This window comes from Chelmon rostratus, chromosome 21, assembly GCF_017976325.1.
Source record: "Chelmon rostratus isolate fCheRos1 chromosome 21, fCheRos1.pri, whole genome shotgun sequence".
NCBI classification, from domain to species: domain Eukaryota; kingdom Metazoa; phylum Chordata; class Actinopteri; order Chaetodontiformes; family Chaetodontidae; genus Chelmon; species Chelmon rostratus.
In genome coordinates, this window is record NC_055678.1 from 10,448,791 (window position 1) to 10,473,274 (window position 24,484).

The following is a 24,484-nucleotide window of genomic DNA, read 5'->3' on the forward strand; positions in this document are numbered from 1 at the left end:
TTGAGCTCAAGAATTGATTCATCAACTGACAGAAAATTAATCTGTAACTATATTGAAAATCAAGTGTTTATGACAGTTTTCATGCTACAATTCACTGGTTCCAGCAGCTTAAACTGTGAATATTTTATGGTTTTCTTTGTCTTCTCTGAGAGTATGTTTGGGTTTTGCACTGTTGGTCAGACACACAGAAAAAAATCGTTAGTTGCAGCCCTAATGAGGTTATATTTGATCATCTACTCTATTGCAAAAATCATATTGTCCATTTTTAATATGGTTGACTCTGACTCTACAAACTCTAAACAGCAAAACCCATTGCACCCAGTATGATTCAGAATCAGTTTGAGTCCCATCGTTTTGGGTTTGTGATGATGCGTTTAATCCGGAGCATACCTCTGGATCAGCTATAGATGCCACATCATCGTACAGTTCTTCAGAGTCGTGAGGGATGGAGGGTGGGGTGTCTATATAGGTGTTCGGCTCTGAATACCTCCTCTGCATCAAGCTGGAGAGACACACAAAGAGAGCCAGAGAGGTCTTAAATACCAGGCCTCAGCGTACGCACACACCAGCGTCCCTTGAAGTGGACAGAAGGGAGGATCTCACTATAAGGAAGTCTTGGCAGCGTTGACGATGCTGGAGATCCTCTCGGCGTTGACGTAGTCGTACGTCAGCTCCTCGGGGTCCGTCTTGCTCCCCGTCTGTGACAGCAAGAGGCCCAGCCAGTGGCCCATGTCTGCGGACGTCTTCGCCTGAGAGGGGAAAGAGCGGGACACAGCGCATTCACTACATACCATGCACTTGCAACATCATGAGCTGCAAACCAGCTCGTGGTTCATGCCGGATGCTGTCGGTCACTTTGAATTAATAAAATGATTGCTACAGCTGCGATTCCCAGCAGTGTTTCAACATGCAAAACCTTTTAAAGAGTCATTTCTTAGAGCACTTTGTTAGCCGACTGGTCACACGGCCGCTACTGTTGCATGTCATACTCCTCTCTCTCTCCCAATTTCTTGTCTGCCTCATCTGTCACTATCAAAAAAATATGTTTGGCATGTTAAATATTTAGTATGTCTCATAAAACAGCAAAAACGACTTTTAAATTACACCTATAATGAGACACAAGCCTATTATTATTGTTATTATTACTCCGGGAGAGTCAAACAGCTCATCTAATAGAGCTGTGTGACGTGTTAAAAACACATGACACACGTGTAAAGACTAAACATTAAATTCCATTGGCTATGACCAAATCTGCACTGCAGCAGGGTGGTACTGGAAGCCTAATGAAAAAAGGGCGGTCCCCAAAATCCCAGTGCATCCACACCCCTCACGCACACACGCACAAGAAGACCACCCTTGTGCGCACACATACATTACATTAGGCTCAGATTAATGTCACCGGAGAGTGATTTCCAAATGAGGACATGTTAGTGTTTGGGGTTCCCATTTGTGGTCGGACACCGTTTCTCTTTTTGAGAAATGCTGACGTTTGTTTTTGCTATTCCAGACATGTTAGACGTCTGGTTATTACTCCTACAGAGAAGTGGGCTCTCACAGGAAGCGTGCAGCAACACACCATCATGGTCTATTTTCAGTCTAGCTTGTAACCCACCAGATCAGACACCCCTAAGTGACTCTGATGAAAGCGAGTCAAAGTATATATTCAGCAATGGTTGGAGAAATATTTGTATTACTAAGTAGCTGATTTTATCCAGCTTTCACAGTCAAAGCACAGTGAAACGGCCCAATATTCAATACAGCGGTCGTCTACCTCCAGGGTTGCTAGCTGTGTGCCATCCATGTCGATCCTGAAGGAGTACAGGTGCTCGGGGCTGGGGTCGGGCAAAACGCTGCAGCCCCCCAGCGTCACGGCGGGCTGGCTCACTTTGTTTTTGCCCTTGTCCTGATAAAACCACAGCTGGCCGTTCTTGATTAGGCACCAGCAGGTCCGCCACTGGCTGTTCACCAACACGTTGAGGTAGCCTGACAAAGGAAAGATTGTGAGGAGCCGGTTCCCTCATTTTAATGCTTTTTTCCTTGTTTTGCAGGGTAGACCTAACCAATGGTTACCAATGTTTGTTTAGTGTCATAAACCCACTGATTACTATTGGGTATTGCTTAAATCAGAGCTAATAAATACTTGTGGTTCAATTTTGGTGGCTGAAAATAATCAAATGTGCTGTTTGTGTTTAAAGAAACAGCTTTTTCAGGAATGTTCTCTGTCCAGATTGAATGGAAAGTGCTGCAGACCCCGACGCTTTTGTTATAAGAGTGTCTAATTATGAGTACATGTTTTTCATCAGAAGGCGACATATGGGAAAATATTGACATGTTTAGTCTGGCATCAAGCAGCCACTCATTGATATCACCCAACAAGAGCTCCAGGACAGAAAGTAACTGTGTCAAAGGATAAGAAGTGCAATCAGTGCATGTGCTCCAGATCTCTGCTCACCTGAGGTGTCCACACATTTCTCGGGGCTCTCTAACGCGGAGGGCTTCTTCTTGCCAATGTTCATGAGGTTGCTGAACTTCAAGCCTGCGCCGTATTTTTTCTTCACTGCAAAAGGCAAGAGAGGACGGAGAAGAAATCCTGATGTGAGTTTTTAAGCACAGCTTTGCGATGGGATACTGCAGGAGCATATGCCTAAAAGCTAAGGAGTGACTCACCATCTTTGTTTTCGGGGGTCTCAGCATGGCTGTCAGTGCTGCTGCCGCTCTCTGAAGCCACAGAGTGTCTCTCACTCAGCTCTCCCTGAAAGGTCATATCAACATTTTAGTCATTTAGGAGGTAAGAAAATGCAAATTAGAAAACTGTTGCAGAACCTGTGGTTCCTATGGTTTAAGTTAAAAACTCCTCAGACCACTTCCACTGGTACTCTGATCACAGAACGACAGTCCCCTAAAACGCCAAAGCTCAAAGTGAGTGCACCTTTGTACAAATGAGCCTCGGGGAGTCAGACACAGAGTGCTGGGTGTCACAGTTTTCAGCTGGCTTGGGACTGATCTCCTGGATCACCTAATGAACAACAAGCAGGACGATTAATGTCATCATCAAAACTGCAGAAAATTAACACAGCGATGAGTCCAGTTATAATACTGCACAGCGAGGCATTTCTGGAAATGGATTACCCTGAGCCACTGCTCTGTCTGCTCCTTGCTCTGCAGCGCCAGCACGATGGCCTCCCCGCCCACCGGGATGATCTTCAGTTTGTGCTCTTTCCTCTTCAGCTGCTTCTCTTTGTAGACCACGCTGCAGCCCAGCAGGCTCACGTCCAGCAGAGGTGTCTGCTCCTTGGAGCTCTTATAGCACTGAGAGACGCAGAGAGAGCATCACCTTTGTGATTTCACAGCACGACGAACAACAGTTTAACACGTGCAGTATTGTACGGCTGCACGTTCGTGGTACAGTGTCTTACAAGTGACAATTTGCCATTTAACAAATAGCACAATAGACAGACTCTAGACCTGAGCCTCATGTGGGTTTCTGCTGTGATGCGTTTAGGGGAATTTTCCAAAGTCCATAAATATTTACACATCCTCACGTAACATGAGTAAGCATGATTAACATGCTTAAAAGGACCACACCTTACCCACGGGTGACCAGCTAGTGTGTTATTGATTGTTGAAAGGCTTTTGATGGCAAGGAAGTGAACCCAGCAACAAGAACAGAAACAAGTTCAAATATGTCGCATTTTTCATGGTTTTATACTTTTTAAACAAGTGAGGTCAACCAGAGAGAGAGTCAGAAAGTGTATGTTTTAAACTCCGGAGAGTCAGTCTTGCAGTTTTACCCTGTCCTATTCATTTCATGCCTAATCGCCTCAGAGCTATAGCTCCGTATTTCAGTCTGTGTTAACTGAATTATTGGCCACTTGGGGGCAGCACGACAAACACAATATACTGTATGTGATAAAGGTAACATAACAAAAAGACATACATAAAACATACATCATAAAAAATGCTCCAATATTCACTCTCCTTTTAGATCTGTTTTGGTTTCCACCATCTCCTACAAAAAAGCTGCGAGCTGTTATACCTTCTTCGGTTGCCATTTGGCGCTGGGCAGCTTCCATACAGTGGCTCTATCAGAGGCTTGTGCTGCAACGTACAGCTGTGAGAGTTGCATTGATCTGCCAAAATGTCTTAATAGTCTTTAAGGTGTCCCAGTTCCAGTCCTGGTTTTGTGCACTTTGTGGCTTTCTCATCACTTTCAGCACAAATGAGGAGAGAACCATAATAGACTATCCTACTACTACATTTGTTTACAGGTTGATTTACTAGATATATATTTTCCATTCTTAAATTAAGTGTCAAACAAGTACAGCATGTGACAGCTAACCATGGAGTTTTAAATATATTTGGAGGGTTTGCTTACTTTAACATGATCTTTGTTCCATGTTGAGTTACTTATGACTGTTAGAACTGCAAGGAGAATATAAACAAATCCTACCTTCATAAAACCTTCTGCGCTCGTGGTCATAATTGTAACCTGTAATTTTAGATTTTCAAACAGTCTTTCACCCACCAGCAGGCGATGGTCTTTGATGACACACAGCTGTTTGGCCCACTGGCCCAGCCACTTCTTCCTCCACAGGAAGGCGCAGATCCGCGCGTCCTTCATCAGCTCAATGGACGCCTCCGCCGACGGCCACTGGTGCTGCGCTGACGGTGACTTCCCTCTGGTCACCTCCTCCTCATCGTAGGACTCGTACGAACTGCTAACTGCCTCCCCATCGTCTGAGAAACACAAACCGCCAACATGACGCCAACAAAGAAACTAAAACAATGAGGCAAAGTCACAAGGCGGCAGGGGGGATTAAAAGGCATGAGTAGTGGTGATACACATTATGCTGTTAAATGAGTTTGAAGGACCAAACAATGTCAGTGCCTGATTTCTTGATCTTGATGACTTTCTTCAATGGAAGGGCAACATTCACGCTGCAAATAAGCTGTTAAAGCATTGGGGAAAGATGGTGACAGGAAAAAGATACGATGAAACAAAAAAACTGAGGAAATTGATAAGATGGGACTGAATAATGACTCGCGTCTTGACGTGAAGTTGCTTTTTTACATGCAAGGCGCTGCTCATGCTCGACATTGAGGACTGAGGACGTGCCGACTGGGCCGTGCACATTCTGGCTCATGCCTCAGACAAATGCAAGACCACGACACACGGCGTGCATGGACACACACATTCTCTGACAGAGAGGTAGCTACCCCTGTTGATAACAGCATAGACCACACTGTCAGAGCTCTGCACTCGCATCCAGGGCCCTGAGAGGAGGCCGAAACAGTCCAGATCTACACAACGTCGCAGGAGGAGGAGGAGGAAGAAGAGGGAGAAGAAGAAGAAGAAGAAGAAGAAGAAGAAAGTAGTAAGATTGGAAAAAAATGTGCGGGAAAATGCTTCTGTTTATATTCATAGAAAAGATTGGTGTAAAAAATCTTTAGAAATTTCAGCACATGACAATAATAGAGGCTCATTTCTTTAGCTGAAACCTTTTTAGAATTTCAACCACAGGAAACCAAAGTAAATCTTTAAATTAGTTCACTGTTTAAAATCAAAAAAAGGTAAAAATCATCTAGTCGTCTGGCCATTGAAAAATGAACTTGCCAATAGCTAATAGTATTGTTTATTGCTTGCATCAGAGATGACAATAAGATGCATCCTCTGGCCAATCAGAAACAAATGTTCTCTGCAGCCGCGCCATCATGATATTTCATCTGTGCAGCAATTCTGAAGACATACCTTCAGCATTTTAGCTTCCAGCAGTGCACAGAAAGTGGCCACGCGTCTTACTGTGTTACATTTGAGCTATTAAACTTCTTCACCACAGCCAAACATGCAAACAGACCTACTGCACCAAACAGGCAGAACAAAACTTCTTATAGAATGTGGTCATGGTGTCTCGCATAGGTCTGACGGTACATGAAACCTCTTTCTCAGAATACATTTTTTCTGTTGAGGCTGTGTAAGCAACTGTCACTTTAGCGTCTGTCGGTTTCCATTATGGTTAACCAAAGATCAAACACCATGTGACTTTTATGACACATTTCGGACTAACACGACTCATTAGTTTCCATCGGAAAATACAGCCAAAATATACGCAATCAGGAAATACCTGGTGAGCTACCAGCATTTCACTGATGATGCTTCAAACGATGTGGGTCAAATATGAGGAATTCCTCTTCACAGGAACGCCACTTACACAATAGTACTGCAGGGATCCTTTGCAGTGGCAGTGCAGCTAACAATCCTTCAGCTGGGCCTTGCTGTGAATAGTCTGAGCTGTGTCAAACAGGTGCAGGGAAGAAGGTCTTACCATTGAAAGTTTCCTCATAGGGCTGAGCTTCCTCATAGTAACTCTCTGAAGTGTCCACACAGGCTGGAGCAGGGACTGCCGGTAAGGGGAACGGCTCACGACCCACCACGCCCTGACAGATGAGAGACAGATGGGGTAAAAAGAGGAGACAGGGACAAAGAGTGAGAGGGGTGAGGTGGTTTTAGGTTTTTATATACGTATATTAACTTGGCATCAGTGAGCCCTGTAAGAGTATAACCTCCAAACGAGGAGGGATATGCCCAGGTGAACAGCAGCACACGCTCACACACACACACCTTATCAACATGTGTCCTCTGCCGCCGGGCTGAACATGTGGATAAATCCAACTGTCACGTCAGGAGAAAGTAGGGAATTCCTCATGTAACCAATCCTCGCCTGACCCTGTGCACTAGAGAGTTACATGCCTGCCTTCAGGGAAGTGTGTGTGTGTGTGTGTGTGTGTGTGGGCCCTGTGGCTTTCCTGAAGTCGATCAGCAGTCTGGCTTCACTTCTGTCTTTCTTCTCATCTCCTGTGTGGTAAAGACCGTCTGTCTGCCCCTTCCCAAACGGCTGGAAACCACCAGACTCTCCGCTGCTTGGCGGCTCGAATGAGTCTCAATTCATTTATTTATATCTCCATTACTTTTATACTCAGCTGAAGTTGGTTAAACCGCTCCATGATCCAAAGGAATCTGCCATCACTTAAGGATGGTAAGTTGTGAATCTTGACGAATGCACCCTTTTAAACTGCATGCTTATATTCAGTTTGTTTAAATGTTAAAATAGTACACGTCTTGTTGGCATTCAGGCTACATTTTTAGTTTATAGTCCATAATAGCAACACTTTTTTAAATATCTATTTGATAATATGGCTTTTTTCATGATGAACAATATTGTCAGCATATTAACTGACAGGGGGCTCGACTAGTAACGGGTACCTCAAAGGTTTGTTTTTTTTAGCAAATTCCAACAAGTTTTGCTGATTCATAGCTTGTAAGCACTCATGCATCCACACATGTGGTTACTGCTGAGAATTCTAGAGAGATTTAGGAGGCAACAACACCAGGCCCAGTTTCTGAAATGTTTCAGAGGTACAGTCACAGTTATTTGGAAAGACAAACACATGTTTTCTTTCTTTGGTATTGTGCAACTGTGCACATTCTGTAGCCGGTTCTAAAGTGACGCTCATCTATTCCTTAAACCAACATTCACCCTCCTCTTCCTGGGACAACTTCGTGGGAATTACGTCATCGGATGTTTATATATGAGGCTTTGAAAGCTCACTTTCTGTGTTGCAACAAAAACTTTCCACCGGTAGGAATTTCTTCGGTGAAACACATTATGTCATCAACCTGTGACCACAGGTCTCAAACTATCTCACATCTCCGGTGGCAGGCTGCAGATGGCAGATATGCAAGTTTTGTCTTGGTACATACCAGCTGCTGGTGAAGATGAAATCGATGCATACAGAGCAAAGACATGGATGACGGAAAGGGGGATTCTTCTGGGGCCAAACAAAGACGTTTATGTATTCTGTAGAAGGATTTCAAAAACTCTGATAATGCGGCACAAAGACAAAACTTGTGGATAAGCCACCTGAGGACACAGCTCATACATTCATTTCGCAGAAATCAGTGTTTTCTCAAGTGAGTTCTGTGAAGCTCTATGAATTGACTGGCAAAAAGCGATTTCTTAAATATATCTAATGTTTCCTCCCGCTACTGATCTGAACACGCTGCCTGTATGCCTTCATTTTTACTTTATTTCCCCCAAGGCTGTCACAGTCTGGAGCTGCATTTATCATGCAAACCATGCCTGAGAGAGGCAGGCTCTGTGGAAAAGTATGAGCCTTGACAAAACTGAACATCTTAAAGTATCTGGTAAGATCAGAGTCTGTTTAATTAAAGGTGGAGATCATATGGTCAAAAGTTTACTTTGGGAGTTTTGCAGCAAAGTGGACTCTGTAGTAGAAAAATGAAGAGGCAGAGATATATGGGTGGTTACCAGCCTGTGGTGGGTCGTCAGACACCACGATGCAGTGGTAATAGAGCTACTGCGTCAGTTTAGATTTACAGACCAACAAAATGCTGAAAATGAAATCATATTCGTCTGCTTGTATAAAAAAATCATAATTTCTGATGTGGGCAGTTACAGTCAGATCCCAGTAAGCAGGGAATCCCCTGCTTGTGAGCCCTTTTTCCCACCATATCTAACTAACTAACACATTTCCAGTAATACACAGCAGATGCAGTAAGACGCCCCAGTAACTGGCGTCATGCTGTGGATCAACATAGTGACGATGCCTTGTTTGTGTGATTAGCCTGCATGCCAGAAAGTGGAGGAATGAATCCACGGAGAAACGTGTGGGACGGAGATGTTATCACCGCGGTTTAAGGAGGGTTGCATCAGTTATGCATTATGGAGCTGCTGAGGTCTTTTATTTTGCATGCATCAGCAAATACAAATGTCAGAATGCGATATGAGCAACAGTTTCTCTCCTCAAAATGATGCAATGAGGTGAAAATATATTTAAAAGTATGTGTTTGAGAACTGAGATGGCTGCATTTATTTGACTGGGTAAGAGGAGACACAGAGGTGTAACTAATAACACTAACGAGAGACCACTTTGCACTGGGATCACACCAGCCACGAGGCTAAATCGGTGTATGTGGTGCAGCAGAACATATGTGAAACAGGTGAGCTGTACCAGGTTTATTCAATATGCCTAGCTGTCCTTTTGGTTGACTTTTAACCCATGACGGTGGAGACCAGAAGCAGCTCCTCCAGCAACAGACTGCTGCATCCACTGAGGAAGAAGCAATGTTGCTGCAGGTCCTTCATCGGCTGTGAGACTGTTTAAGTCTAGCATCAAACATAGCACATCAAAAACCTGCTTTCTGCTCTGCTCCATTAGTCATGTCAACATACGCTAACATCCATTACATCTGTGCAAATTATCTTGTGCAATATTATGTATTTTTGCTGTGCAACAGGCTAAAGACACTGTATTCTATTATTCAGATTTTACTCATGTGCAATTCAAATTGCATTGAAATTGAAGCATTCTTTACCCGAAAATATTCTTATACTCTTTTGTATATAATGCACATAGCCTCTATAGTTGATTTTACTTTGTATGTTTTTTGTTGTCTATTCTTTTTTTCTACTACTTTTGTGAAAAAGATGTGAACTTCCAACGTGTGGGATCAATAAAGTGTTATTTTATTGACATCTAAATTTGTTTTGTTGAAATATTACCTCACTTGATACAAGGGATGCACAACATTAAACATGGTTAGAATGTGTGATTACTGGCAGCTGTTAAAAGCTCACTTGTTTGGCAGGAACACGAACACACAGCCTGTCGGCCCGTGGACGGTTTCTGTCGACGCGATAACATCACATGTTTACGAGATGCAGTCTTGAAACTGGTGTGTGGTTGGGGTCATAATGAAGGCAGAGTTTGAAGATGGGGCGACCACAGTGTGTCATGATGATACACAAACACGCATACACACACAAAGTGAAAACAATACCATCATCACTGCTGCAGCTGGTAATAATGGCTGCAGTCCATTTACTGTAGGTGTGCCTGTGACAAAGCCTTGTGCATACTGGCCCGTTGGTACACCAACAGCTGAATGGAACAGAGCCATTGTTTGGGTCATCAGTCATATCTGTGCTTTTCATGCCATCATCCGCCATGAGAAAGGTTTGTACTTTCATTAATTTATTTCTGCTCCACCTACTATATTTGCCTCCAAGCATTTAAGCTAAATGTTCACAATTCATCACTTTTAGATGTCGGGATGTACAACTGTTTTATCCTGACAAAACAAAGAAGCCTACAAGACTGAGCCCCATAAATACTCTAAATAAGTTAAGGGGACAGTACACTTAATTGGCTTTTTCAGATGCAGGCCGTGTCTAAGCTTTGATACAGAACAAGATGGACGATGCCATGAATCACAGAGGAACAGAGTGGAATCGAGCCAGTTTCACAATGATGGAAATAAACAAGCCTTTGGATCAAGGGATCCAATAAAATAAATGTCACTGACTTTGAGATAATACTTGCAGATTTATGATCTTTTATTATTTATAGAGCTCTTTTTTTGATCATGACACTGGTCACATGGATGCTAGAAGTATTAAAAAATCCTGAATCACAACAAATAGGGACAAAAGAGAATAATAATTACAAAAGTATTCATTTGATTGATTTGAACAATAATAAAGCTGCAACACGGTATGTCTTGTCATTTTGCAGTTTTGATATGACCACAAACTGGACTTGAAGTGTTTGGGCGACCATTAAAAGAGATACTTTTGAGAGTATCTGACCACAGAAGTAAGAGAGACAGCCATGAAAGCTCAAGGGCTGACAGGAACATTACAAGAAAAAGTGATTCTTCTGAGAAAAAGACTGTAAAGTGTAGTCCACACACACACACACAACAGCACTAACAGCGTAAACTGCTCCACAGTGAAAAAAAAACAGCAGTTCAGGCATCTGTTATTAATTAAAACAAAGAGCCATGCATTCCAGAGCAGCAGCAGCAGCCCCCCGGACCGCCCACCCACCCTTATCTGTACCTTCTTTTTCTTTCTCTCTCTCTACTTCACCCATCTCAACAAGAAAAATAATAAAAAACAGCCACTCCGCCTGTTGTTTGGGCCAAGGCTAAAGAGTATAGTGAGCCATTCCACATACCAGCTGCACTGATATTAAACAGAGGAGGGAGGGGGACATGCCAGGTGTGTGTCTCGAAGTGTATTTTCTCCCAGAAGACTTTGCTCCAGTCACTTTAGCTTTCACTTCCCACACGCACACAAACACGCACACACACCCTCACCACAGAAACATCGGTTACAAGGAATGGATCGAGGAGTCAGAGCATAAATAACAAAGCAAGGAGAGGGGCGGCGGAGGAGGCACAGGGGTGTGGTGGAGGGGCTTTGAGTAAAGAGTGGGAAAAAGAGCCCAAAAAACGAACAGTCAGACGAACATGGAAAATCCCTGGTTCCCATGCCAAGAATCCGGCACAGTGAAAACACACACACACACACACAGAGTGTATCTGAGAGCCTGCTGGGAGCTCAGAGCAGAGGAGAAGGTAGTGATAAAAATAATCAGCTAAAGGCTCTCTGGGCCTTTGCTATCTCTCCACCACTCGTAACGTGTGTCTTTTTCGGTGAGGGACTCTTGTGTGAAACGAAAACTATTTTAATTTGAAGCATGAATGAAGAAGAAGGAAAAAAAAAACACCTTCATTGGAGCGTGGAAAATTCACATGATTGTGCGCCTCGCTTTTCTTATTTTTCCATGATCTCGTCTTCTTGGGAACTCTTCAGCCTCTTCTATTTTATGGTTTCCCCCAACATTTGTATGCACAAGTGTCTGAGCAACAGACTTAAAATATGCAAGTATAAATAAAGAAAATACACGTGTGTGATTGACTCAGGACAAAAGTGGATTTAAAAGGGCAATGCTGGCAAATCAGATGATCATGAATATTTCAGCAGTTACTTGGGCTAGCCAGTTATATTGTGGTTATGCTGATCACCAGTTGCCGGCAGCCACATTACCGCTTACTGTGCATGTCAACAGTTTCCCTTTCCCTGCCTGACGCTTGCAAGTGGCACAGCTGCTATCTATAGTACGACACTATTTTCAGAGCATGCAGACGGGACGCAATGGAACCCTCACAAAGCTTTATTTACCATCCAGTTCAGGGGAAAAAATGGCTAATCTGCACTCGAGTCACACACTGTATTGTCACTTGAGAGCCTGTTTCAGGAAGAGAAAAGACACAGGTTTAAGAGCTCATGGAAGTGCCTGAAGGCCTGAGAGTTAACCGGGACAGCCGTGCAGAGAATGCAACGCTTGATCTGGAGCACAGAGAGCAGCGGTCGGGCTGGGTGAGAGTGAGGGTGGAGGAGAGCTGGTTCACGGTGGAGCGGGCCTTGCTAGCGAGGCGCAGCAACTACTTCCGCGCCCTCTTTCACTCGGGGATGATAGAGAGTCGGCAGGACGAGCTCCACCTGAGGGGAGGAGTGCGTGCGAGGGGTTTCCTCGTCGCCCTGGCTGTCTGCAGGGGCGAGGCGCCCACCATCAGCGACCCGGACGAGCTTGTAGAAGCTGTCGAGTGCGCTGCTTTCCTGCAGGTTGCGTGTTTGGTGCAGCATCTCTGCGACATTATTGACTCAGACAACTGCCTCTTGCTCTACCATGCAGCCTCCATCTTTGGTGTGCAGACGCTCTTTCGCAGCGCTGCTCTTTTCCTTTGCGATGCTTTTGATGACTTGAAGGAAGCAGCAGAGAGTTCAATACCCGAAGACCTTCTTGAATACTCTCAATCATTGTCTCCTACTTCTTACATCGCTATAGGCACACACTCGCCTTCAATGGAGCTGCTGCACGACTCCTTCAGGGTCGTATGCTACCTGGATGAAAAGGCGGGAGAGTGGAAGCATCTGACAAACCTCCCCACTCTCTGCAGCACCTCCATGGCTGGAGTGGCAGTGCTTGACAACCGATTGTACATTGTGGGGGGAGTTTACGGTTACGGCAAGGACACGGTAGACAGCAGCTTCTGCTACAACCCCGAGTCAGGGGTGTGGACTGCTCTTCCAGGTCCCATGCAACCAAGATATGATTTCACCCTGCTGGGACATGATGGCCGACTCTATGCCATTGGCGGCGAATTCCAAAAACGGATCATTTCCACGGCAGAGAGTTACGACATTGAGAAGGGGGAGTGGGCATTTATTCAGCATGCACCGAGACCTGTAGCATCTGCAGCTTGTGCTGTTGCAAGACGGCGGATGTTTGTTTGCTTCTGGAAACCACCAGACACCACAGATATCTACGAATACATACCAGGAGTAGACAAGTGGAAACTTGCAACCACAATGATCAAACCTCAAAGCTATGGCCACTGCATGGTGGCTCACAGGGACAATTTATATGTGATGCGCAACGGGCCTTGTGACGACTTCTTGCGCTGTCTAATGGACTGCTACAACATCACAACAGGCCAGTGGACGGCCATGCCCGGGCACTACATCAACAGCAAGGGGGCGCTGTTCACTGCGATGATAAGGGGGGACTCAGCATTCACAGTGAAACACATGCTGACTCTCGAATACACCATCACTGGAAATGGATGGAAGCCCCGCAGGCAGATGAAGGGATTTCCAAAGAGTGGCTCACTGTGGACGTGTTTACTCAGGCTTCCCAAGACGGGACCAGTTACACCACAGCTGGATGCAGTGGGGAAGGAAGATGAAATGTCTTTGCCAGACACTTCTGAGAGATTTCTGGACGCTTTACCGCAACTGTGAAATTACTGCTAAACTGAAAAACAATGCCCATTTTTTAAGGTTTAATTTGAAGAATAAAGAAAAAAAAAAGACTCTGGAGACTGCATAGTGACACAAATGTTCCTCATTTCAGGGCATTCGCTTTCACGTGCACTCGCACTTGTACGCACACATGTGCTGACACTAAGCATTTGTTCTGATTAGCAACAGCTGCTACTGTAGTTTATATCAGGGGAGGACACACTGTGTGTGTGTGTGTGTGTGTGTGCGCGCGCACAAGTTCAAAGGCACTGACGGGATGTTCTAAACCTCTCATTCTCTTCGTTTTTCCTGAAGTCACTCTGGGCCAATTCAGGAGCCACTGGCCTCCCAGCCGACATAAAACACACCACAGCTCGCTCACACACTCTTGGAAACTCACTTCTCCAGGTTTGTTGCCCCGTGAGTGATGAAATACCTGTTTCTGTGGGATAATATATCTCACGTAGCCTCAGGCTTGCGACTCTGAGGGTTGTGGGAAATGTTTTTTGGCTTTGTATGACCACAGACTGCATTTGTTTTAGCATATTAAAAGCCAGTGCAATTCTCTGGCGACATGTGATATCAATCCATAGTACTTTATTTACAATACTTACAATGTGTGGTGATAATAGTGTTCTTACTATAAAATGTCAATTACATTTAAAGTTGGAATTTGTCTTTGGGCTCCTTCTGCGTACCGAATATCATGATTTCCACTGAACTTTCCCATGTACTTTGTTGAGTTCAGCAGCCCTACTGGGGTCAATTATGCTGTTACCATTCCCACCACAGTGGCAGAGCCTCAAAAAGCTGTGTGCGTTAAGACAGATCATTTCACATGATAATCCACTCCGATGGAATCGAGCTGGCGACATTACTTACCGCTCTGGGGGGCGGCAGGTCGGGAAGACTCTTCTGTGGGACGGGGACGTGTTTTGCTGCTTTTCCGTTGAGCAGGGCATCCAATCTGCCATCTAGGTCACGAAAACATAGAGTGGGAGGTCAGCAATAACAGGAATATTAACTTGCTTATTTACATTGACTGTTAAGGATTAATAACAGAAATTGCTCATCATGCAAGTCCAGTTTTCATTCAAAACGATTCCAGATGTCTCCTACACATACCAGTGCCTCTTGGTATCCCTAACCCTCGCAGTGAGCACAGACCCTTCATTGTTAGATTACAGTGACCACGTAACCAAAATCAAGCTTTTGTACGGCGGCGACAACTATTTTACACAAAACAAACACCACAGTGCCCGAAAGAAAACAAAAGTAGGCTTTGCATAAGAGATTTAAGAATGATCTTTTTCTGAAGATTGGCCCGTTCATTAACTCCTGCCAGTGTTTAATGCACATTAATGGTTCCAAGAGAGTCAGATGAGCAGGTCAATAGCGCTCTCACATCATTCTGTTAAATATGAAGCTACAGCTTAGCAACAGTTAGCTCAGTTTACCATAAAGACAGCCGACCTGTTTTCACACCCTGTTTTCACAACGTGTCAATCATTGAGAGGTGCTGCTAAACACATTCTGTTACCTTTGGACAAAGTCAGGCAAGTTCTTTCCCCCTGCAGCCCGCCTTCCGCTAAGATAAGCTAATGTCCTGCTGACTGTAGCTTAATATTTAGCGAAGAGATATGAGAGCGGAGTGCATATTTCTATACTGGGTTGACACAAAAGGGCTGAGCTTTGAAGCAGTCACTTTAAAAGGTTGTCAGCGTATATGTCTTGAACACCAACATCCTTCAGGATCAGACAGCGGAAACAAGAAGTACTGGACATGTGGACCTCATGAATTTGCTAAGGACATTAATTAGGAATGTTTTACTGCAACTTGAAAGTTTAAGACATCACTCTCTCTTGCACGTTATGTGCAACAGAAAGTTCAGGTTTACCACACGATCACCGATTAAGAAACCTCAATTCTCACATCTCAGGCCCACTTCGCATCACCCTTCCTGAAACGGAGCTTGCGGCTCTGCTAGCGTCGCTGCTGAGAGTATGTGTGTTAAGTCTCCTGCTCGCTGAAACCACATTCTTCAGCACTGTACAAACAAAACAGCTTGCTCTCAGAAGGAGACGAGCTCCGAAGAAACAGACAGGAAATGGGGGCGAGAGGTTGGGGGGGCTGGGGGGGGGGGGGGGGGGGGGGCTTATTCTGTCTGTTGCTCACTTGAATCAAGTCAAATTGAGTATGAAGCGCAATAACACAACAAGTATGCACTTATCTTTGACCGACTTGGACTACCTCAAAATGTTGTAGCCTTTTTTCAAATGAGTCATTCCAGGTTGCAGATTGCACTTATCATAACTTTATAAATGCCTAAATCACCGAAAGTCAATTGATTAATGTTTTCTAACCAGACTGAGAGTCTACAACCATGCTAGCAGGCTGAACTTTGAACTAAATGCTAACAGTAGCATGCTAACAATGACATTGCTAATATGCTGATATTTAGTTAGTTTGGTTTGTTAGCATGCTAACAATTGCTAATTAGCACCAAACACAAAGTACAGCTGGGGCTGATGGCTATTTGGTCATCAAGCGAATTAAAAGTTAGACCTGCTGGTGTCAGAAAATGAAGTTAAAGGTCCAGTATGTGAGATTTAGGATGATCTGTTTTTCAGAAATGCAATATAATATGCACAGTTATGTTTTCATTAGTGTACAAGATAGAAAGGACTACTTGTGTTTTTTGTTACTTTAAGATGAGCTCTTTATTTTTTACAGAGATAAAGATCCTCCTGCACAGAGTCCGCCATGTTGAACCGCCATGTTTCTACAGTAGCCCAGAATGGACAAACCAAACACTGGCTCTAGAGAGAGCGTGTCCTTTTTTTCACGGCCATCGTATCTTCAATCATAATCTGCAACCTCACAACTCGATGTCATGAAAACTGACACATTGGACCTTTAAGGGATCACCAAAGTGATGCACCATGCATATCTGTATTAAATTTCATGCCATTTCATGCTGAGCTGCCATCTAATAGCTGCTGAGACAACAAAAATGTGGACCTCATGTCAGTGCTAGAGCAAAAGCCAGAGGATGTTCAAAGTCACACGTTCATGTCCTCTGGGGAAAATTAAAGTGTGTATAAAATTTCATAGCAATCCATCCAGCGGTTGTTGAATTATTTCAGTCTGGACCAAAGGGTTGGCCATCCATAGAGCCGCTAGCGTGGTTAAAAAAATTCTATACTGTGTATATTGTATCTCTTGTTTTCAGTTGGAAGAATAAAACCCTTTTCTTTATAGATTACATTTCAGATACTTTTCAGAAAAAATAAATCACCAAGTATCAGTATCAAACATCATAGAGGAACCTTTTGAAACTCACACCTTTGTCGTCTTTGTCCTTCCCGCCGACAATGACTTTGTTCATGTAGATATACTCCTCGTCTGTACCTGCATGGAGACAGCGAGAGGTAGTTAACATCTGACATGAGCTCATACTTCAGACAGTTTGACTTAGTAGGCAGTCACCACAAACACTGACATCATCTTAAACTGAAGAAACTAGAAGAAGCCATTCAAACGTACCAATGTACCATTAACACAACAATCACAGTATTCTATTCTGCTAAAGGCTCTACATTTGTTAGGACGAATGTTGTCCAAATTGCTGCAGCTCAGTTACTCAGTTACTCTACAGGACAGAGCTCCATGCACGATTCTCCAATCTCAAAATCTTTATAGCTTTCATCAAACCGAACATACGGTATGTGATTCGTGCATGTCGCGGACACAAGACAAATGCTGTCTCAGGGACAGGTGAAGACACAGCTGTTGAAACATTAAGGCTCTCAGGACTCATTTGTTTGACTCAACTGTTCTTTAAAATCCTTAATTCAAGCAAGTGCAAGCTCCTGTACTCTGGAAACATTCGTTGCCTTAGAATAATTAGTCGTCAAATGCATTTTTTTTAATAATCTAAAAGACTTGGGACAGATCTACGTGCTAGAAAGAGCTAATTTTGATGTAAATCCTACTGAACTGACTCTCCAAAACTCTCCCATTTTCCCTCTAGTGAGTAGCTCTGGGATAGACCTCAACATATACTCCACACAAAGCAACTTTAATCTACACAATGACAAGAAGCGCATGCATATTTAGCCTCTGAAGGAATTTACTTGGAGCATCGATGGGAAAATGTGACTCCACCTTAGTGCCAAACAAACTTTCATCATGTTTGTGAAAAGCCCAGGATTAAAGGGGGACTTGACCCAAACAAGTGGCCCATTGTGCAGACAGATGGGCCCATTATTGACACCCACTTTCACCGTGGCCAACATTCATCGGACATTAGTCAGAAAAGTCCTTGCCTGCACAGATAGAGCACTGTGTCACATCTATCTTTGAAGCTTTGAAGATCCTACAGCTAAACATACAATAGGGCTCCTTAGACCAGTCTCGACTTCTAAAGAGTTTAAACATTAAGTTTAGTTTTAAATTATACCGCCAACTCAATATCTGCATGGGATCCATATTCAGTAACAAGAATTGAGGGGAGATCCAAAAGGAGTTTTTAGCTTTATTGGCATAAAAAGTCAGAAAGCCAGAATGAGTAGTGTTCAATTAAAGGGAAAATAAGAAAATATCCCAATTATAGTCGCAGATGTGGTTTCCTGTGACAACACTACAGTGCAGTGAGTTTAAGTTCTTGATCAGGGCTGCCACTGCAGACTGAACTTGACTTCTCTTTGCACTCCAATGTAAATATTTACAGGTCACCGTGAGCAATGGTATCATTTAGGCAATGAGCGGAGATGATGAAACCTCATGTCACACACGGCAGCTCAGTGAGAAAAGGACTGTGTTTGGTTTAATGTCGGCCTTAACATGGTGGAGTAATTACCAGCTGGCGAAGACATCACCATAACATTGCCACATAAACAGTTTGAATGAATGTCTTTTCTCAAACAATAAACCCTGTGGTTTTGGCATAGCAGGCTCCAGCTGGTTACTCTAACCTGTAATGGGAATTTGTTCTGGAGCTGCAGAGCTGTTTTGAGGAAAGCTGTTTCATTGAATTAAATATTTTAGCTGACTAAGATTATACCCTGAGAGGAAATCAAACAAAACTCTAACACTGAGTGATACTCTAGAGAAAGTTTCTCCTTTGAAATAGATAGCGTGAGGTGAAACCAAACAACAGCAGAAAGAAACAATGTTTTGCCTGTACAGTGAAAACAGATTTTTCGAGGGAACAGAGTTTGAGATGCTATTTATAAAGTGCTGCTCAAAGGAAGTGAGCGTCCCCGGAGGATAAATGCAGCTTCGGAAAAATGATACAGCTTGGAGCCAGGAGAGGAAGTATGGAGAGACGAGTCCAGGACCTGAACATGGAAAAGCATGGCTGCTGGTGTGTGTCGGTGTGTGAGAGACAGAGAGGGATGGAGAGGGAGTAGCAACACCCCAGGATGGCTTTTTCAACCCGAAAGTGATGGTAAATGTAGAAGAATTGCATTTTTCCCCGACATCACAAAAGCAGCGCTCATTCGTTATTCCCAATTAACAGCACACCTAGAGGCAGAGGCTTGGATGAGACTCGGCGTAGCACTGGTTCACTAACTAACTGACGTCCAGGCACCATAAATCACATCAGCCCACCAGCAGTTGCCGCAGTTCCATGTTGAGTGTCAGACCCAGTGAGCAGGAAAAACAAACTCGCCTTTAGCTGTTTGACAGGATACGATAACAGGCCATGCATCACTTTGGGATGAAGCAAGAGGCACTTTGTGTGATTATAGCCCGCTTGCATGCGTAAAACTAATAACCGCAAAACAAAGAATGTCAACCCGATAATTTTGCAAGGGAACAAGAAATGCAGGCAAAAATATTGAATTCAGCCACCGCAATGTGGTTTCCAGCCACCATAATGGGATAAAAGGCCCCAAATGTATTTGTTAATAGAAGCCTGCAAGAGTATAATTATTACATGGTGGTTACTGAGAGTTTAAAAGGGCAAAATAATACCAGAGTGGGTCGCTTGATGGCTTCTCTGAGGCCAAACGACCGATGTAAGCTCACTGAATTGTGGGAAACGCAGTGCCTGACTGCGTGTTACATAAGGTGCTTTGCATCAAGGCAGAGTAACTGCCAGTTGAAAGCTTTTGCATGTTAAATTATTTGTGGTTAAACCTCGACCAATTTCGCTGTCATGAAATCACAAATATCGCCACATCACGGTATGTAAGTCAGGAACACTGAGGAAATGTTTCGGCTTGTAGGAATGACCAAACTCACCGACTGGAATAGCTTTTATCTGGATAGTTTCAATGCTGCACCTTTAGCAGATAACATATCTATTTGCCTGACCTATTTAACAAATGACCATTAGAAGTGTCAATTAAAAGTCTCATTAGGGGCTGAGAGCTTGCCAATAAATATATTAGCAAATACAAATATTCACTTAGATTTCCAGGAACTGGAACTCTACAGTAACACTTCAGCAGCCTTTATGGGAGGTAGACGTCAACTCGTAACACAGAACAGGCAAGATTTTATCATTCTGAGGAATGAAAGATTATCTTACAGTGAAATAACCATGAAAAAACAGAACTAGTGTCTTTGAGCTCTGTGGTTTACGCAATCAAACAACCTTCTGGGAAAACCGACAGATCTCCTCTCGGCTCACTTGTACAGTTCCCGTACTGATTCAATTGGGAACAAGGTCATGCAGGTTCTGATTTGTATTTCCGGTTGATTCACTGGATGCTTCCCTGACTGAAACGTTCATAAAACTAAGCCAGTGAGTTTATTAATCGACATTTTCAATGCAAATAAATGCTCTGCTCTACATGTACACTATATCTCAGTTATTCCTACATACCATTAGAGGCTCTGTAGGACTGGAGGAGATCAGAGAGCAAGCCTTTCTGGATGGTGGCATTCCCACTCAGGGTCTCTTTGTCCAGGATGAGCAGGAAGCGGTGGAGCTCCATCAGGAGCTGGTCCAGCACTGGAAGCACAGACAGAAAAGAGGGTCTCAGGAGCCAAGCAAAAAAAATAAATAAAAATTCCTTTATACTCAAATATTAAAAGCAGCAGAAGCATTAAAGTATTTAAACAACGGCTCTAAACCCAGACTGTCACAGTTCCCATCAGTAAGAAAAACAAGAGCAACATGAAGCCTATGAAGTTATACTTTTATTTATGACTGAGAACAGGGAGTTCAACTCAAGGGCTTGTGTTTGAATTCAGCTGCTAGTTTGTCAGCTATTTCATTCTCACGGCTTGGCTTTTGTGTTTCAAGCTTGGCGCTCTATGCCAACATTTAACATGGGAGAGACTCCTCAGAGGTTTTCATCTGGCAAACGTTCGATAACCATTCAGACTTTATGTCATTCGGTCAGCACTCTCATCTCGTTGCTATTGACAGTTGCAAGTGTGTTTGAGGCCGCTTGGGGAGTTGCTCGGGTTTAGAGAAAGGTCAAGTCCAGAGGAGGGAGGAGCCTGGGGCCGAGTCGGCGGGGCCACCGTGTCTGGGTGCAGCCCACACACATCCTTTAGGGGTCAGCGCTGAGCTCACGGCCCTCTTCGCTGTGTGGGGAGCTCTTTGTGTTTCCCTCCACTGTCTCTTGGCCTCATGAATAGGCCCCTTGCTACAGTGGGCCTCAGTGTGTGAGCACTTCACCAAAAGACGAGACAGAAGGGGGATAAAGAAGAGAGACTTTATTAAAGGGAAAGGTGGGGCTGATATCAGAGGGGGCGGCTTACTGTTCTTAGATACTGTGGTGTATGAAATCCTCCACAGAACATAAGCCATTATTTTGATGTATTTTTAAATGGATCTCTGTATTATAATTAGCTTTACCATCACTTGTTTCCACTTGGTTAATTGGGTCTAAAAAGTAGATCCAAATTTAACCCAAGAAGACAGTCATGAGTACACACGGTTATGGTAAAACGTAATTCATCATGTAAATAGGTGAACTCTCCTCAATCAGCGGTGTATTATAGTTTACTGGGTAATTTGACGCACTATTTATAAATCCCTTTACTCAGATAATTTCCTTTTCAAACAAAACCTGAAACCAAGTCAGAACGAAAGCATAAACCATTTTACTTAGAATAGTTTGACCTATTTGCTTGTTGAGGGTTAAATGAGAAGGGCGATACCACTGTCATGTTAGTTTGGAGCTAAAGTGAGGACACTTAGCTTAGCATAAAGACTTGAAACAGCTTGCCTAGCTCTTTCCACAGGTTAAAAATACCTTAATTTCTTTTTGCATACAAATAACCAAACATATGTGTTCATTACCAAGCTTTAGAGATGTTGGTGGGCTTATTTTTGAACTTAAAAGAGAGCCAGGCTAGTTCGCTGTGTTTTTGCCTAAGCTAACTGACTGCTAGCTAAACCTTAGCTTCACAGTTGGAAAAGCAAGACATAGCATCACAAGAGAACTTTAGCTTTCAGGACTAACCAATGGGTTTGGCAAATGTGTTGCTTGTCAGATAATGGACTTGTCTGGGCTAGCTGCAAATCTAATAAAGGGCAGGACAGAGCTGTGAAACTCACATCCAGCACCAGTTTCCACACAGTGGATGCCTTATTGCTAGCGGGGCCTTTTAACATAACAGAATGTTTGTTGCCTTGGAATTAACGGTGGGTTAGGTTACTACTGCAGGTAGGAAGCTAGTTAGCTGGACGCGCTAATGCTTGCAACTCAGTTTACACATTTCTTCTTCTTGTATTTTTGGTATTGAAAAAGCTAAATAACAACACCCTCAAAGCTCTTTAAATCCTGAGTATTTAAATTTCTTTTCACACGAATTTTCTGACATTACATTAAGACACACAAACAAACAAACAAACAAACTACCTTCTGGCTGAAACACTGGACACACAAATGGTGAGTCATGGCAGGAGTCTTTGTACCAGTGACAACCAAACCGCTGTGACTAAAACTGAAATATATCAAAGTTTTAGATAAACAGAATGACCGTTCATATCATTTGACTTTGCTCAAGAATTGCTCCTTTCTATTTGAACTCTTTCAACACTGTCAGCTAGTCTGTTTTAGTGGCTCCTTCCGGCTCAAACTGATCACTGACTGAGCCTTGCGGGGGGAGTGCATTCATGCCCTCTCCTCTCCTTCCAACACTCCCACACATCAAAGAACCTCTGCAAAGTTGGACATTTCTGCAAAATAAGGTGTGAGAGCCCGGTAAGCTTCGCCATTCGGAGATGACGAGAGGCTTTCCCAGAGCAACAGCAAGCTGGGTTGTTTTTAATGACTCCTGCTCAAGCTGAGTCAACTTCTGCTGAGAGGCCCTGCGGTGCATGCACCATGGAAAACATCACTGGTTTGGACACATATAGACACACACACACATTTGGGGTTGTAAAGCAATTAAAATCAGCTTAAGCAATGATAAATATCCTTAAAAGCTATTAGAAACTGTGTTGAAATGTTACAATAATGATTAAAACCACACACATTTGCTTTCAATAAATTTCAAATAGTTGTTTAGCTGCTGATGTTTGGTTGCTCAGTATGAATCTAAACATTTTTCCAGCTTCTCCTCCTTGTGTGTTTGCAGAGATTGACTCTGATGGCCTTTTGGATTGGGGGACCCTGGGAAACGGAGTCAGCTGACAGGACAGGGAGGTCTGTAGCGGGCCGTCTCTGTGGGCTACGGCTTGGCCAGACGCCCACTGCACATCCAGTGAGTGACCGCAGCCTTCACAGCATAAACAACTCACTTCTGTAGAATCGCCAAAGGGAATCTGTGAGACCATCAACCAGCCGGAGCACCACAGTGTTTCCAAATGAGGAAATATATTCTTGTGATGCAATTAAAACACAGTAAAAAGTGCAGGTGAGAATAAAATACAGTGCAAACTTTGCAAAATAAAGTCTGTGTCAGAAAACCAGTTGAATTGGAGGTTTTAACCTTGCCTAAGGGGAATTTCTCCTCCTCATGCCTGAGGGCGTACTTCCTGGTTTGCTTCATTAACAAGAGCTTTTGTTTGATTCCTCACACCCTTGATACATCCACTCACAATTTATTTGACATTGCGCTCTGATAAATTGCCAGATCAGTAAGGTGTATTTGCAATGTCTGATTAGGTCGAGCCAGAGGACTGAAACTGAAATGAATGAATGAATGGAACTGGGAAATTGTCCAAACCCTGTCTGGTTGTCTGAACACTCGTATTGGTCTGTTGCTGTTATTCCTACTGTAAAACAGTGACACAGTGGCTTAGATTTTAGTGGAATCCACCATGAATATCCACTGCAATATTAGCTGCAAGCGTCTGAGGTCTATTTTCAGTGCCATCCTGGTCTCCATCTGTTTGCCTTGTCCTTTCCTGGCTGTGGTAAACAGAAAAAAAGGCTTATTCTTTAAATTTGGCTGAAATGTCTGTGATTTTGTTCCCAAAATAACCAAAAAGAATACATAAAATGTCTTTGCAAGCATGTGTATCTGTGCGCCCATCTGTGCATCTGGACTACACATGATCTTTTTAATCTTTAACAGCTTTCACGCACAGCTGCTAACCTCCTGCCTGTGAGGCGGAAGATGATCACGAGGCCTTAATGAAAGGCGAGTTCATGCATCTTAAAACAGTGCAAAATGTGCACAATCAAATCTTTACTGGGTTGCATAGAAGGATGAATCATTACTTGGACTCGTGTGGGGATATGGGGGCTATCCCAATTCCTAGTCCTACAATAGGTCAGCTAAGGAACTAAATGGGCAAAAATAGGACTGCATTCAAAACATGCATGTCAAAATAATTTCTGTATAATGGGCTTTTTATTCAAAGAAGAGAAGGCATTGGACTTGGGGTCTGTTG

At 43.5% G+C, this 24,484-nt stretch overlaps 2 protein-coding genes across 2 annotated transcripts in view; one reads left to right on the forward strand and one right to left on the reverse strand.

The window, feature by feature from the left end:
• The window catches only part of afap1l2 (actin filament associated protein 1-like 2), a 37,344-nt gene that overhangs the window by 2,604 nt on the left and 10,256 nt on the right, over positions 1-24,484 (reverse strand). Inside the window, exons 2-13 of the mRNA XM_041962462.1 lie at positions 20,510-20,638; positions 17,017-17,082; positions 14,553-14,644; positions 6,324-6,435; positions 4,526-4,737; positions 3,130-3,309; positions 2,930-3,016; positions 2,668-2,752; positions 2,453-2,557; positions 1,772-1,983; positions 604-749; positions 391-502 (exon numbers count right to left, since the gene is read on the reverse strand). Of these exons, the coding sequence (XP_041818396.1) occupies positions 391-502; positions 604-749; positions 1,772-1,983; positions 2,453-2,557; positions 2,668-2,752; positions 2,930-3,016; positions 3,130-3,309; positions 4,526-4,737; positions 6,324-6,435; positions 14,553-14,644; positions 17,017-17,082; positions 20,510-20,638 (1,538 nt within the window). The remainder of the gene's footprint in view (positions 1-390; positions 503-603; positions 750-1,771; positions 1,984-2,452; positions 2,558-2,667; positions 2,753-2,929; positions 3,017-3,129; positions 3,310-4,525; positions 4,738-6,323; positions 6,436-14,552; positions 14,645-17,016; positions 17,083-20,509; positions 20,639-24,484) is intronic.
• Positions 12,153-13,670, forward strand: LOC121624659 (kelch repeat and BTB domain-containing protein 13). The gene has a single exon (XM_041962463.1). The coding sequence runs from the start codon at positions 12,153-12,155 to the stop codon at positions 13,668-13,670; it is 1,518 nt and encodes a 505-aa protein (XP_041818397.1).